The 14787-nt window shown below is 42.7% G+C and overlaps 1 protein-coding gene across 1 annotated transcript in view; it reads left to right on the top strand.

Moving 5' to 3' along the window:
* Positions 1 to 1381: 1381 nt before the first annotated feature.
* The window catches only part of shank1 (SH3 and multiple ankyrin repeat domains 1), a gene marked incomplete at its 3' end in the record, with an annotated part of 140396 nt that continues 126990 nt past the window's right edge, over positions 1382 to 14787 (top strand). The window contains 1 exon segment of the mRNA XM_084329976.1: positions 1382 to 1902. Within this exon segment, the coding sequence (XP_084186102.1) occupies positions 1420 to 1902 (483 nt within the window). The 5' untranslated portion in view covers positions 1382 to 1419.

The raw sequence follows: 14787 nt of genomic DNA, 5'->3' as shown, positions 1-14787 counted from the left end.
TATGAATACAAACCGGACCGAAGGCAGGAAAAGACCCGAAAAGTTTGGCATTTCATAAAGCTGATTGGGCAGTTAATGGGTTATTTTTCATCATCATAATGTTATTATTTTCACAGCTGGTATTGTTCAAAATAGCCAAATAATGTTGTGATATTAAACAAATATAGCATGTATAACTCAGGTGACAGAAGCCTAGACAGTGGCGCACAATTAATTACCGACAGTGAATTGGAAAACGTATAGTAACAAGCCAAGGTGGAGATGGTTTTTTGGTCACATATATAATCTCTACAATAATATAATCTCCCATTTACCCAAAACGTTTTAAATTACGTATAGTGTACTGTGTATAGTGTATATAGTGACATGAATTAATCAGGCTTTGCATGGGAGATATGTGTTGCCAGATTAGAATGATTTTTTGTTTTATCCCCTTTATACTGTACATGGTTTAATTATTCCTGCACATCCTGGCGACCCAGAGTGAACGTACATCTCCTCAGTGCCTGTGCTCAGTCAGCCTCTGATGAAAATTAATGAGGAGAAAACTACGAAAATGAAAGAAATATTCCTGCCGGTTTGAACCCCTTTTTTCTGTGCATAATGTTAGCAGGTATGGGATTGAGAATGATGTCCAATAAAAGGCTGCCCTGCATGATCACATGACTTTGTTTAGAAAGTTTGGTGCGCTTGACAAAGTGCAGTGTGTGAATGCTAACCGAACCAAATAAAAAATGCAACAGTGTTGCAACTTCACCCCTGAATCAGTCTACAGTCTACATTCACTCACCAATTCTCTCTCTCTCTCTCTCTCTCTCTCTCTCTCTCTCTCTCTCTCTCTCTCTCTCTCTCTCTCAGCAGCAGGTGCTACTGCTGCATCACTTGGTGGTAAGATATGATTTGAGAGCTCTGGGAGAGACATGGAGAGAACCACTGAAGTGAAGTTGTCTGTTATACAGCACACCCTGTCTTATAGGACGTGTGGTGTGAGGTCACGTACAGTAGCTCAACATGTAGACTATGCCACTACTAAAACCACCAGGGTTAGGGGTTCAATTCCCTCTGGGGTCACCTGGGCAACGGAAAGCCATCACGGCAACGTAGGGCACTTTCCATAAAGGTCAAATGGCACGGCGTACAATGCCATATCGCATACCAGGTCCCATTCATACGGGGGAGGGGGGAATGATAAGTTAGACATATGTCTGAGTCGGTTCGGTCTGTTTCCATAGTGACCACAGTTGGCAGGAGGAATGTGGGTTGAAGTCGTGGCCTCGGACACGAAGCTGTTCTTATTCCGTGTCTTATTTGTTTTGACTAAATCCCTCTGTCTGTCTCTCTCTCTCTCTTGATCCTCTTCCCCCCGCAGTGTCTCTCCGGGAGTGATGCTGCTGCCATTCGTGCCACCCGCCTGTCGCCATGACGATGCCGTTCAGCCCCCTCTCCAGTGACGAGGAGCAGCAAAGGATGCTGGGAAACAATCGACACCTTTATCCAGGGGCAGGGGACGAGGAGGAGGAGGAGGAGGAAGAGGAGGAGGAGGAGATGGAGGAGGACGAGCGCGACGAGGAAGGGGAGGAGGAGAACGGAGAGCTGGAGGGAGAGGAGGAAGAGGAGGAGGAGGAGGTCAGGCGAGGGGGCCTGTCGCGAGGGGGCAGGGACGAGGGGCACAGGCAATCGGGCAAAATAGCTGGAAGACCCGCGGGAGACAGACAGGTTCGGCCCGGTAAGCCGGGGCATGCAGCGAATCCCTACTCATCCAACCCCGGGCCCACACACCAACCAGCCAATCAGACGCAGCAGAGGAGGCTGAAGGAGCGCAGGTCCAGCTCGGGTCCGCCCGAGGACGCCCACGTCGCCATGATGGTGTTCCGCATCGGCATCCCGGACATCAAGCAAACGGTCAGTGTAGCCGCCGGGAAGCTTCCCGTCTGTCACTACCTCCGTGGTCAGGAGACATGGTGCTCTGCGAGTCCCGTCTGTCACTACCTCCGTGGTCAGGAGACATGGTGCTCTGCGAGTCCCGTCTGTCACTACCTCCGTGGTCAGGAGACGTGGTGCTCTGCGAGTCCCGTCTGTCACTACCTCCGTGGTCAGGAGACGTGGTGCTCTGTGAGCCACTCGCTCTCTCAGGAACACAAAGCACTGATCTCCCACTCCTGTTCCTATAGTTTCAACACACATCTTCCCTTGTTGAGACACACAGTCATTTACCCATCAAGCCTTTAATTCACAAAGCTCTTCTCAATCCATGGGGCATTATGTTTGTGTAGGCTGCCTCTGTGGAGTGTGGGTGAAAAGAGTGGTGTTGCTGTGTGCGTGTGTGCGTGTGTGCGTGTGTGCGTGTGCGTGTGTGTGTGTGTGTGTGTGTGTGTGTGGACAATTTAGATATGCAATGTGCAATGCTACAGAAATGCAGCAGGATCCAAGATTTGAGTGTCTTTCGCCATGTAACCCCCCCCCCCCCCCCCACACACACACACACACACACACACACACACACACACACACACACACTGCATCACCAGCAGAAAATCGAACTGCAAATACTTGTCAGCAAAGTGACTGATCTCAGAGAGAGAGGGAGAGAGAGAGGGAGAGGGATGGAGGGAGATAAAGAGAGAAAGGGAGAGAGAGATAGAGAGGGAGAGAGATACTTGAAGGTGACCCAGCTATTTTCCAGAGGAATAAGAGAGAAAGAAAAGAGAGAGAGAGAGAGAGAGAGAGAGAGAGAGAGAGAGAGAGAGAGAGAGAGAGAGAGAGAGAGAGAGAGAGAGAGGGGGGGGTAGAGAGAGGAGTGCAAAGGAGAACAAGAGAGAGTGAGTGCATGAGAGAGAGTTCACATTCTAAAAGGCTTTTATTGGCACAAAGAGAGAGAGATTCACGGAGGAGAGGAGAGAAAGGAGAAGTGAGGAGGAGGAGGAAGGAGTGTACAAAACGAGCAGGGAGAAAAGAGAAGCGGAGTAGGAAAAGGAGGAGAGTGAAAGAGGAAGGAGGAGGAGAGTGAAAGAGGAAGGATGAGGAGGAAGAGGAAGGAGGAGAGTGAAAGAGGAAGGCGGAGGAGGAAGAGGAAGGAGGAGGAGAGTGAAAGAGGAAGGAAGAGAGTGAAAAAGGAAGGAGGACAGTGAAAAAGGAAGGAGGAGGAGAGTGAAAGAGGAAGGAGGAGGAGAGTGAAAGAGGAAGGAGGAGATTGAAAAAGGAAGGAGGAGAGTGAAAGAGGAAGGAGGAGGAGAGTGAAAGAGGAAGGAGGAGAAGAGTGAAAGAGGAAGGAGCAGTGGGATCGAATCCAGCTGTGGTGCTTCCGGGTTGGCCGACCGTCCATACTAACACAATTGGCAGTGTTAGAGGGTGGGAAAGCCCGGCGAGGGTGGGTCCTGGTCGTTGTAAAACAGCGACTCCTACAGATCGGTCGGGGCGCCTGCACAGCGAGGTCGGATCCTGGGGGAGGTAGTGTCCTCCACACGTTACACTCCCCCAGTGAGAGTCCGCGCTGCCAGGTGAAAAGAAGTGGGGATTGGCTGCACATGTGTCGGAGGGAGCATGTGATAGTCTCCGCCCTCCCAGACCGACGGTAGGGGGCAGAGTGCGCAACGACCAGGTAGGGGATTGGGAATTGGCATAACGACTAACATTGGGATGGGAGAAAAACGGAAAAAGAAAGGGGGGAAAAAGGGAAAGTAAAAAAAAAAAAAGAGGAAGAAGGAAGGAGGAGAAGAGTGAAAGAGGAAGGAGGAGGAGAGTGAAAGAGGAAGGAGGAGGAGAGTGAAAGAGGAAGGAGGAGGAGAGTGAAATAGAAAAGATGAGGAGAGTGAAAGAGGAAGGAGGAGGAGAGTGAAAGAGGAAGGAGGAGGAGAGTGAAAGAGGAAGGAGGAGGAGAGTGAAAGAGGAAGGAAGAGAGTGAAAGAGGAAGGAGGAGGAGAGTGAAATAGAAAGGAGGAGAGTGAAAGAGGAAGGAAGAGAGTGAAAGAGGAAGGAGGAGGATAGTGAAAGAGGAAGGAGGAGGAGAGTGAAAGAGGAAGGAAGAGAATGAAAGAGGAAGGAGGAGGAGAGTGAAAGGAAGGAGGAGGAGAGTGAAAGAGGAAGGAGGAGGAGAGTGAAAGAGGAAGGATGAGAAGAGTGAAAGAGGAAGGGTTAGGAGAGTGAAATTATTTTGCATTTATTTTAAAAAAAATATGACTTTATGGTGTTCTTGTTTTGTTCTTGACTTATTGTGATGTTTCTTCTTGACTTGTTTAACACATTGGGCGCCGGGCATTGTGCCCATCATTATACCCAGTCTGCCACCGCTGTAAGCCTATGGAGATGTTTACCTTCTTTACAGGGCTATAACTTTTTAAATATTATAGCTATATCTGCATCAGGGTTTCTGTTGTCCGGTAATTACAGTTTTTTTTACCGGGAAAATCTGTTGAAGTCCGACATATTTAAATCTCTCCGGTCATAATGTCCTGTGAAAATAATTCCCTCTAAGCACAACGTTCTTCATTAGATAAACCAATAGATACAAACATTGTGTATGACAAAATAAATATGGGCTGTTTTAAATTGTGTGAATAGTTGTTGTGAGTACTCGCACTATGTTTCAATATAATCCGTTTGACCATTCATTCATTATAAACACAGACGTAAGGTGTCCACCGCGCTCAGAACATCAAATTCTATCAACACTTTTTTTTAAGCTCCGGCCAAAATGCGTGGTGACGTGTTGACCAATTTCTGAGGGGGATCCCAATGATATATCAATAAAAACGTACTGTCAGTTCATGTCCAAGGGATTATGTTCACGCGCACAGCAAGTTTCACCGCAGTTCCTGGCATTTTTAACCAGTGGAGAAAGAGAGATTTCCCTATCGTTTTTCTTATATGAATTATTCAACCTACGTTAATAAAACATACCTGGTGATCAACTACAGTTTGCTGTGAACATTATATGTGTAGTGTTCTGATACAACGATTATTCGCCACTTGCACAACGTGAAGTAGGCATTTCCGGTAGGACTTCCGGGTTGAAAATGGTTCTTCCGGTCCCATCCAAATACATTGTTTTTAGCAACTTTTCTCCTGTTATTTAAACAACTTTGTCGTCACAGAGAGGTAATGAAACGTTTGTATTATTATATTATAGAATGTATTTAATAAGCAAACGTTTGTAAGCAGGGTTTTTGGGCTGTATTTCATGTAAAAACGTTTACTGTTAGTTTACTTGCTCACGCTAATTAAGGCTAATGCTGGCTAACAGAAGCTAGCGCAAGAAACGACGCCGCAAAGTAGTGTTTATAGTGCATTTCTTGCCACCTTATAGCATTTGTACATTTGTATGACAGTATAATGCTCCCATGAGGTTTTTCTGGACGTTTTGGTAATGATTTTCACTATAAAAACATATTTCTAAAAGACAGGAAGTTGATAAACGGGCCAGATTAGCTTTGAGCTAACGATCTTTGCCGACGCATTCTTGATGTATTCATTCCATTCTAAACGTAACGTTAGTTTACAAAACATTACCTGTCTATATAACGTTGAGTGAAAATCATTACCAAAACGTCCGGAAAAACCTCACAGGAGCATTATAGACTGTCATACAAATGTACAAATGCTATAAGGTGGCAAGAAATGCTGAGGTGTAAAAAGTACCCAGAAATTATACTTAAGTGAAAGTATGGGTACTGTCTCGAAATCTGACTCAAGTAAAAGTCAAAGTATCTGGCTAAAAACACACTTGAGTAAAAGTAAAAAAGTCCTACTTTTAAATGTACTTAAGTACTAAAAAGTAAAAGTATTTTTTTTTTAAAGGGATAGACCAGGGCCCTCATGCATCAACGTGGACTTTGAACTTGACCTACTTCCACACGTAAGCACGGAATGTAGAACTAGCGTACGCACAGGGAAGTCGGCATTCATCACACGTGCGTACGCAGGCTCTATGGTCCTCCGTGTTGATGAATACCACTTTGTTCTACCGTCAATGCTCGTGCATGATTATCCATATATGGTCATGAAAATGAGGAAACACCCCCCATGGGATGTGAAATAATGGACCGACCCGAGCGGGACTCCGAGAAACTCCACGGAGAATTCACTGCTGTCGAACCAAGAAGACACTATCGCGTATTATGATTTATGGGATAAATAAAAGGCGGACTTGTAAACGGTGATGTCAGATATCAACGGCTCCCTAAAACCATTGCTGCAATTCTGCCTGGACAGCTCAAAATACTAATAAAGACCGTTCGTTGACCACTGTTTGGCGCTGGTTGTGTGTCATTATAACCGTGCTGTATGAATGCCTTTATTAGTTGTGTTCGATTGGCTATATGATTTTTAGAGGCATCTATTTTGTTGTCGGCTAATAAAGACCGCGCTGGAATATGACTGCCTTTTCCCGTGTTGTTTGATTAATACCCACGGATTAAAGTTCTCCTCAATTCTATTCCAAATCGCGATGGATCTCCCGTCAATTTTCTACCTGCTGCATATGATTTCTAGAGGCATATACTACAATCTATTTTGATGTCAGTATTGGGTAGCCTATATAAACAATATAATACGAGAGCATAGAACAATGAATCTCACTGCATGTATGATGTATCCTGCCTTTCAATACATGAACTTGAATCCCATCATATAGTCTGTCCACTATCTGCATGGTGTCATTGCAATGCGTTTTCTATTCTTTCTTGTACAGTAAAAAGGGGGAAGAACACTATATTCATATGACTTATTCTGCTTACAGCCTGGGCCCTCATGCATCAACGTGTTCTACGCACAGATCTGTGCGTAACCCGTGCGTACGATCATTTCTAAGCAAAGAGTGGGATTCATCAATTTCGATTTGAACTTGACTTCGTGCGTACATCTACGCACATTTCAGACCTGGCGTACCTAGCTCCCAGTGGTAGAATATATTATTACAACAAGGAAATGAGCTTCTGTGCATAATAACACTGGATGTTCTGTATGAACCGTAGTTCATTATAGTTCATTGTAAGATAGCAACAGTAGTGTAATTATGGTCAAAACCCTATAAATAGCATTTGGAATAATAGATCTTTCTCTCAGAATGAATGCAGCATGTCATATATGTTACGATGAATTGAAAATGGGGGACCCTGATGTAAACAAGACGAAAGTCTTTCTCTGGTCTGCATCCCCTTCCTTAACAATTGTATGTATTGAGCTGTACTGTACTGTACCCATTCTGCAATCTGTTAATAAAGTTTTCATTCATTAATTCATTCATGGTTTATATAGCGTTATCGGAATATACGGGGTGTAGGCTACTGACTGACTGCGCTCCGCGTAGCTTGATTGATTGATTGATTGAAAAGTTTATTAACAGATTGCAGAATGGGTACAGTACAGTACAGCTCAGTACATACAATTGTTAATTGGGGATGCAGACCAACTTTCGTCTTGTTTACATCAGGGTCCCCCATTTTCAATTCATCATAAATCATAAAGCTCAACTCGTTATTATTTTGCGCACAGACCGCCGAAACACGGGAACGTTTTGATTATATTTAAAAGGCTTTACGTTAAACGAAACAAGTGGAATTTCGAAGCTGTAAGCAGAATAAGTCATATGAATATAGTGTTCTTCCCCCTTTTTACTGTACAAGAAAGAATAGAAAACGCATTGCAATGACACCATGCAGATAGTGGACAGACTATATGGGATTCAAGTTCATGTATTGAAAGGCAGGATACATCATACATGCAGTGAGATTCATTGTTCTATGCTCTCGTATTATATTGTTTATATAGGCTACCCAATACTGACATCAAAATAGATTGTAGTATATGCCTCTAGAAATCATATGCAGCAGGTAGAAAATTGACGGGAGATCCATCGCGATTTGGAATAGAATTGAGGAGAACTTTAATCCGTGGGTATTAATCAAACAACACGGGAAAAGGCAGTCATATTCCAGCGCGGTCTTTATTAGCCGACAACAAAATAGATGCCTCTAAAAATCATATAGCCAATCGAACACAACTAATAAAGGCATTCATACAGCACGGTTATAATGACACACAACCAGCGCCAAACAGTGGTCAACGAACGGTCTTTATTAGTATTTTGAGCTGTCCAGGCAGAATTGCAGCAATGGTTTTAGGGAGCCGTTGATATCTGACATCACCGTTTACAAGTCCGCCTTTTATTTATCCCATAAATCATAATACGCGATAGTGTCTTCTTGGTTCGACAGCAGTGAATTCTCCGTGGAGTTTCTCGGAGTCCCGCTCGGGTCGGTCCATTATTTCACATCCCATGGGGGGTGTTTCCTCATTTTCATGACCATATATGGATAATCATGCACGAGCATTGACGGTAGAACAAAGTGGTATTCATCAACACGGAGGACCATAGAGCCTGCGTACGCACGTGTGATGAATGCCGACTTCCCTGTGCGTACGCTAGTTCTACATTCCGTGCTTACGTGTGGAAGTAGGTCAAGTTCAAAGTCCACGTTGATGCATGAGGGCCAGGGGTCTCAAACTCCTTCCATCGTGGGCCAAGTTTTCATTTTAACTACACATTGCACCAGGTGAGTTAGTTGAAGAAGTGAGCCAATTAGTGAAATCATCAGCTGGTGTTTAGGCAAGGCTGGGAATGAAACCAAGCATACACTCTGCCCGGCACAATGGAATGTGTTCTGTGATAGACAATGCTGAAATGAAAGAACATAGGACACTTTTTTTGCATTAAAATTATTTAATGCACTTCTCCATTGAAGGTAAACTAACATGGGCGGCATTCACATCACAGCATGAATAATATCACAATATTAAAGACAGAATCCTGTAGTATCCTGAATAATATGACAATATTAAAAACAGAATGGTGTATCCTGAATAATATCACAATATTAACCACAGCATACTGGATTATCCTGAATAACATGACAATATTAAAGACAATACTGGAGTACCCTGAATAATATCACAATATTAAAGACAGAATACTGGAGTACCCTGAATAATATCACAATATTAAAGACAGAATACTGGATTATCCTGAATAATATCACAATATTAAAGACAGAATACTGGAGTACCCTGAATAATATCACAATATTAAAGACAGAATACTGGAGTATACCCTGAATAATATCACAATATTAAAGACAGAATACTGAGTACCCTGTCAGTGCGGGTACAGTCAGACAGAGTCTGTCTATTCTTCTGATAACAGGTGTTTAATCAAAGATCCCCGCTTTCTAGTCTTGCACAAGGACCAATCAGCATGGGTATGGGCGGGTTCATTTTCCATTGATGGGGATTTGATTGGCTGTTTACCTGTGGTCGCAGGATTAATAACGTTAATGTTAGTTTGGCCAGATAAACAATTCAAATATACTAATTAAAATTGTTGGACCTGTGAGAGTTGTACTTTGTACTTTGTAGGTCTGCATTTTAAATGTAAGGAGTAAAAAGTATGTTTTTTTCTCTGAAATGTAATGGAGTAAAAGTACAAAGTATACAAACCTAATAATACTCGAGTAAAGTACAAATCCCCCAAAACAGTACTTAAGTATTGTAACGAAGTACAATTACTCAAGTACTTTACACCCCACTCAAATGCACTATAAACACTACTTTGCGGCATCGTTTCTTGCGCTAGCTTCTGTTAGCCAGCATTAGCCTTAATTAGCATGAGCAAGTAAACTAACAGTAAACGTTTTTACATGAAATACAGCCCAAAAACCCTGCTGACAAACGTTTGCTTATTAAATACATTCTATAATATAATAATACAAACGTTTCATTACCTCTCTGTGACGACAAAGTTGTTTAAATAACAGGAGAAAAGTTGCTAAAAACAATGTATTTGGATGGGATCGGAAGAACCATTTTCAACCCGGAAGTCCTACCGGAAATGCCTACTTCACGTTGTGCAAGTGGAGAATTGGTGAAGCCAGAGCCATCTAAAAGATTATTATATGGCTCTGGGTGAAGCGATGTCGAGATTCATTTGGGGTGTGACGCTGCTGCAGCGCGAGCTGTGGTTTGCTGATGAGAATGGTGGGCAGGAGCTGCAGCTGGATTAGCGTATCGCTGCGTTGGGAGGCGGAGATAGTCATTGGATTGGGCAAATCACGCAACGTTTAAATTTCAGTGAACCCCACATGATAATGTTGCTGTCTCTCTCTCTCTAGTCAGTAGTGCCAAATGTCTCAGTTCTTTGCTTGATATAATTAATACAAATGTCCAATATAACGGAATTCGTTAGCTCATAAAAATGTGATTATAACAGACTGCTGTTTAATGTTGGGCCGACTGCCCACAGACTTCGCCTATTTGATTTCAAGTCAGCAGCAGCACGTGAGTCTATCGACAGGACTTATTTTATTTGGAATATAATGTATACGCAAAAGTAGCCTAGTTTTAAGTTAAAATATTATAAATCTACATGCCTTGAGGATGTCATTCTTTATATAGCCTGGCTATCAATTGTTTTTAAGCTCAATAAACTCTGACCGGAATTTCTCCCATTTGTCCGGGAGATTGAAATCTTGCAGGACACGGAGACCGGCACCAATATTTTCTAACGGAAACCCTGATCTGCATTACTATGGCCCATTCAACATCGATTATCTATCGTTCCAGATGTGGGAACGTTATACCGTCGAGAATAAGTATGTTTTTAAGCTTTTCTGCTGTAATTCCAAAAACGCTAGTTATAGGCCCTGACGCATATGATAGATTATCAATTGGCGTTTCTTTCCTATACACGCTATATTAAAAAATTCAAATGTATATGATCGGTATACATTATGCTTCATCATGCGTGAAGGAAAGGGGGGGGGGTCGTTTATAATTCCTTGATCGTCAGTAACGGCTTTATTTAGTATGGGTTGATATATTGATCAGACTGATTGCAAACAAAGAAATTGACAATCGGGCTGAAAATAACGTTAGTGTCGTCTTACCGATGAGACTGGAGGAAAAAGATCCCAATTATTTGATGTCGATATCCTAGATCCATTTCCGGTTTGTATGGCGCAATAAACACCGAAATCATATCGATTATTGCATTTTGAAAGCAATCCAAATGCACTCGAGTGTTTGTCTGGACCCACGTAACAAGATATGACTGCCGGAGGGATTTCCTCGATGCACCGATCGCCACTTCCGGTTTGGCATGAGTGTAACTCGCCCGACCATCCACCAGGCGGCGGTATTGAGGCGTTGCAATTTCAGACAGGGTGCCGCTGCAATCCCGGAGGGAGGCTGGATGAATTATGAATGCCATGGCAAAAAAATGTAATATTGATCCCAAAAACGATTTACACAGTTGTTGGCGTTCAACGCATGGCGGGCAATAACAACTTACGCCGTTTATGGTGCACAATGTGTTAAAGAAGACGTGTCCGGCCCATGGGGACATTAACGTGTGTTGTCGGGCCTTACAAATAAATTTGATTTGATTTGATTTGAAATAGATAGGAGGAGGAGAGTGAAAGAGAAAGTATGATGAGACAAGAATGTAGGAGGAAGGAGGAAGAGAAGGAGGGAACAGGTGAAAGTGGACTAGAGCCCCCCCCTCTCTCTCTGTCCATCTCTCTCTGTGTCTGTCTATCTGTCTTTCTCTCTCTGTCTCTGTATGTCTTTATCTCTCTCTGTCTCCCCATCCTCTCTATGCCTTTCTCTTTTTTCCCTCTCTGTCTCTCACTTCTCTCTCTCTCTCTCTCTCTCTCTCTCTCTCTCTCTCTCTCTCTCTCTCTCTCTCTCTCTCTCTCTCTCTCTCTCTCTCTCTCACACATACACACACACATACTTTCTCCCTGTTTGTCCGCCTTCCCCTCTCTCTCTCCCTCACTCTCTCTCTCTTTATCTCTATATGTCTCCCCTTCTTTCCCTCTCTCTCTGTCTCTCTGATGTCAGGTTTTAATGAATCATGAATAGTAACTTGATTGTACTGATAATTGAATTACATAGAGCAGGGAATCAGAGGTATTGGGGAATTTGGTGTGTGTGTGTGTGTGTGTGTGTGTGTGTGTGTGTGTGTGTGTGTGTGTGTGTGTGTGTGTGTGTGTGTGTGTGTGTGTGTGTGTGTGTGTGTGTGTGTGTGTGTGTGTGTGTGTGTGCAATGTTCATGCATGTGTGTGTGTGTGTGTGTGTGCACTGTGCACATATGCATAGAGAGTGGCGGTGAACAGGGGAATCTCTGCTATTAGCTACGGTAGATGAAAGCTGCAGCAGTCTTGTTGCCCTGCCTGTGTGATCAGTAGAGACAAGACCACATTCCACAGGCATCAGATGGTTCTCTATGTAACTCTCTGTAAACAGATGGTGTCTACTGCTGGCATATTCAACAGTGTGTATATGGGTTGGTACAGTATACTGGAGCACTGTGAATCATCCCTTCAATTCTATGTGACGTCTTCACTCTTTTTGCATTATTTATTATTGATATATATACTGTATGTGTGTGTTTGTGCATGTGCACGCTTGTGTGCATGTGTGCCTGTGTGGGTGTGCGGCGTGCATGCGTGTGTGTACGTGTGTGTGATTGTGTCTGTGTGTGGTTGTGTTTGTGTCTATGCCTTCATCAGTGAGCGTTTAAGGATAAACAAGTGTGTGAGGTTTAGTGTTTTTATAATCGGTATAAATAATTCATGGCTAACTATTTATTCTAACAACCCAACATCAAAGTTTAATTGTGAGAGATGGATGCAGGGAACACTTGGAGACAACGTGGCGCCCAGTAGGGAGCATGTGATGTGAGACATGAAGTGCTCCCAGAGTGCTCTGACTCCATGTTAGTGACTCCATGTTAGTGACTCCATGTTAGTGACACGTGTTAGTGACTCCATGTTAGTGACACATGTTAGTGACACATGTTAGTGACTCCATGTTAGTGACTCCATGTTAGTGACACATGTTAGTGACTCCATGTTAGTGACTCCATGTTAGTGACTCCATGTTAGTGATACATGTTAGTGACACATGTTAGTGACACATGTTAGTGACACATGTTAGTGACACATGTTAGTGACATGTTAGTGATACATGTTAGTGACACATGTTAGTGACACATGTTAGTGACACATGTTAGTGACATGTTAGTGATACATGTTAGTGACACATGTTAGTGACACATGTTAGTGACACATGTTAGTGACACATGTTAGTGACACATGTTAGTGACATGTTAGTGATACATGTTAGTGACACATGTTAGTGACACATGTTAGTGACACATGTTAGTGAATCCATGTTAGTGACACATGTTAGTGACACATGTTAGACACATGTTAGTGACACATGTTAGTGACACATGTTAGTGACACATGTTAGTGACACATGTTAGTGACACATGTCAGTGACTCCATGTTAGTGACACATGTTAGTGACACATGTTAGTGACATGTTAGTGACACATGTTAGTGACACATGTTAGTGATACATGTTAGTGACACATGTTAGTGACAGTGTGACACATGTTAGTGACACATGTTAGTGACACATGTTAGTGACAGTGTGACACATGTTAGTGACACATGTTAGTGACACATGTTAGTGACACATGTTAGTGACACATATTAGTGATACATGTTAGTGACACATGTTAGTGACACATGTTAGTGACACATGTTAGTGATACATGTTAGTGACTCATGTTAGTGACACATGTTAGTGACACATGTTAGTGACACATGTTAGTGACACATGTTAGTGACACATGTTAGTGACTCCATGTTAGTGATACATGTTAGTGACACATGTTAGTGACACATGTTAGTGACACATGTTAGTGACACATGTTAGTGACAGTGTGACACATGTTAGTGACACATGTTAGTGACACATGTTAGTGACACATATTAGTGATACATGTTAGTGACACATGTTAGTGATACATGTTAGTGACACATGTTAGTGACACATGTTAGTGACAGTGTGACACATGTTAGTGACACATGTTAGTGACACATGTTAGTGACACATATTAGTGATACATGTTAGTGACACATGTTAGTGACACATGTTAGTGACACATGTTAGTGATACATGTTAGTGACACATGTTAGTGACAGTGTGACACATGTTAGTGACACATGTTAGTGACACATGTTAGTGACACATGTTAGTGACACATGTTAGTGACACATGTTAGTGACACATGTTAGTGACACATGTTAGTGACACATGTTAGTGATACATGTTAGTGACACATGTTAGTGACACATATTAGTGATACATGTTAGTGACACATGTTAGTGACACATGTTAGTGACACATGTTAGTGATACATGTTAGTGACTCATGTTAGTGACACATGTTAGTGACACATGTTAGTGACACACGTTAGTGACACATGTTAGTGACACATGTTAGTGACTCCATGTTAGTGATACATGTTAGTGACACATGTTAGTGACACATGTTAGTGACACATGTTAGTGAGTGTGACATATGTTAGTGACACATGTTAATGACACATGTTGGTGACACATGTTAGTGACACATGTTAGTGACACATGTTAGTGACACAGGTTAGTGACACATGTTAGTGACACATGTTAGTGACACATATTAGTGATACATGTTAGTGACACATGTTAGTGACACATGTTAGTGACACATGTTAGTGATACATGTTAGTGACTCATGTTAGTGACACATGTTAGTGACACATGTTAGTGACACATGTTAGTGACACATGTTAGTGACACATGTTAGTGACTCCATGTTAGTGATACATGTTAGTGACACATGTTAGTGACTCCATGTTAGTGACACATGTTAGTGACACATGTTAGTGACACATGTTAGTGA

Source organism: Notolepis coatsorum (assembly GCF_963971535.1).
Source record: "Notolepis coatsorum genome assembly, chromosome: 14".
In the NCBI taxonomy this organism is placed as follows: domain Eukaryota; kingdom Metazoa; phylum Chordata; class Actinopteri; order Aulopiformes; family Paralepididae; genus Notolepis; species Notolepis coatsorum.
Note: the sequence above shows the minus strand (reverse complement) of the source record. Positions and strands in the feature narration are given on the sequence as shown.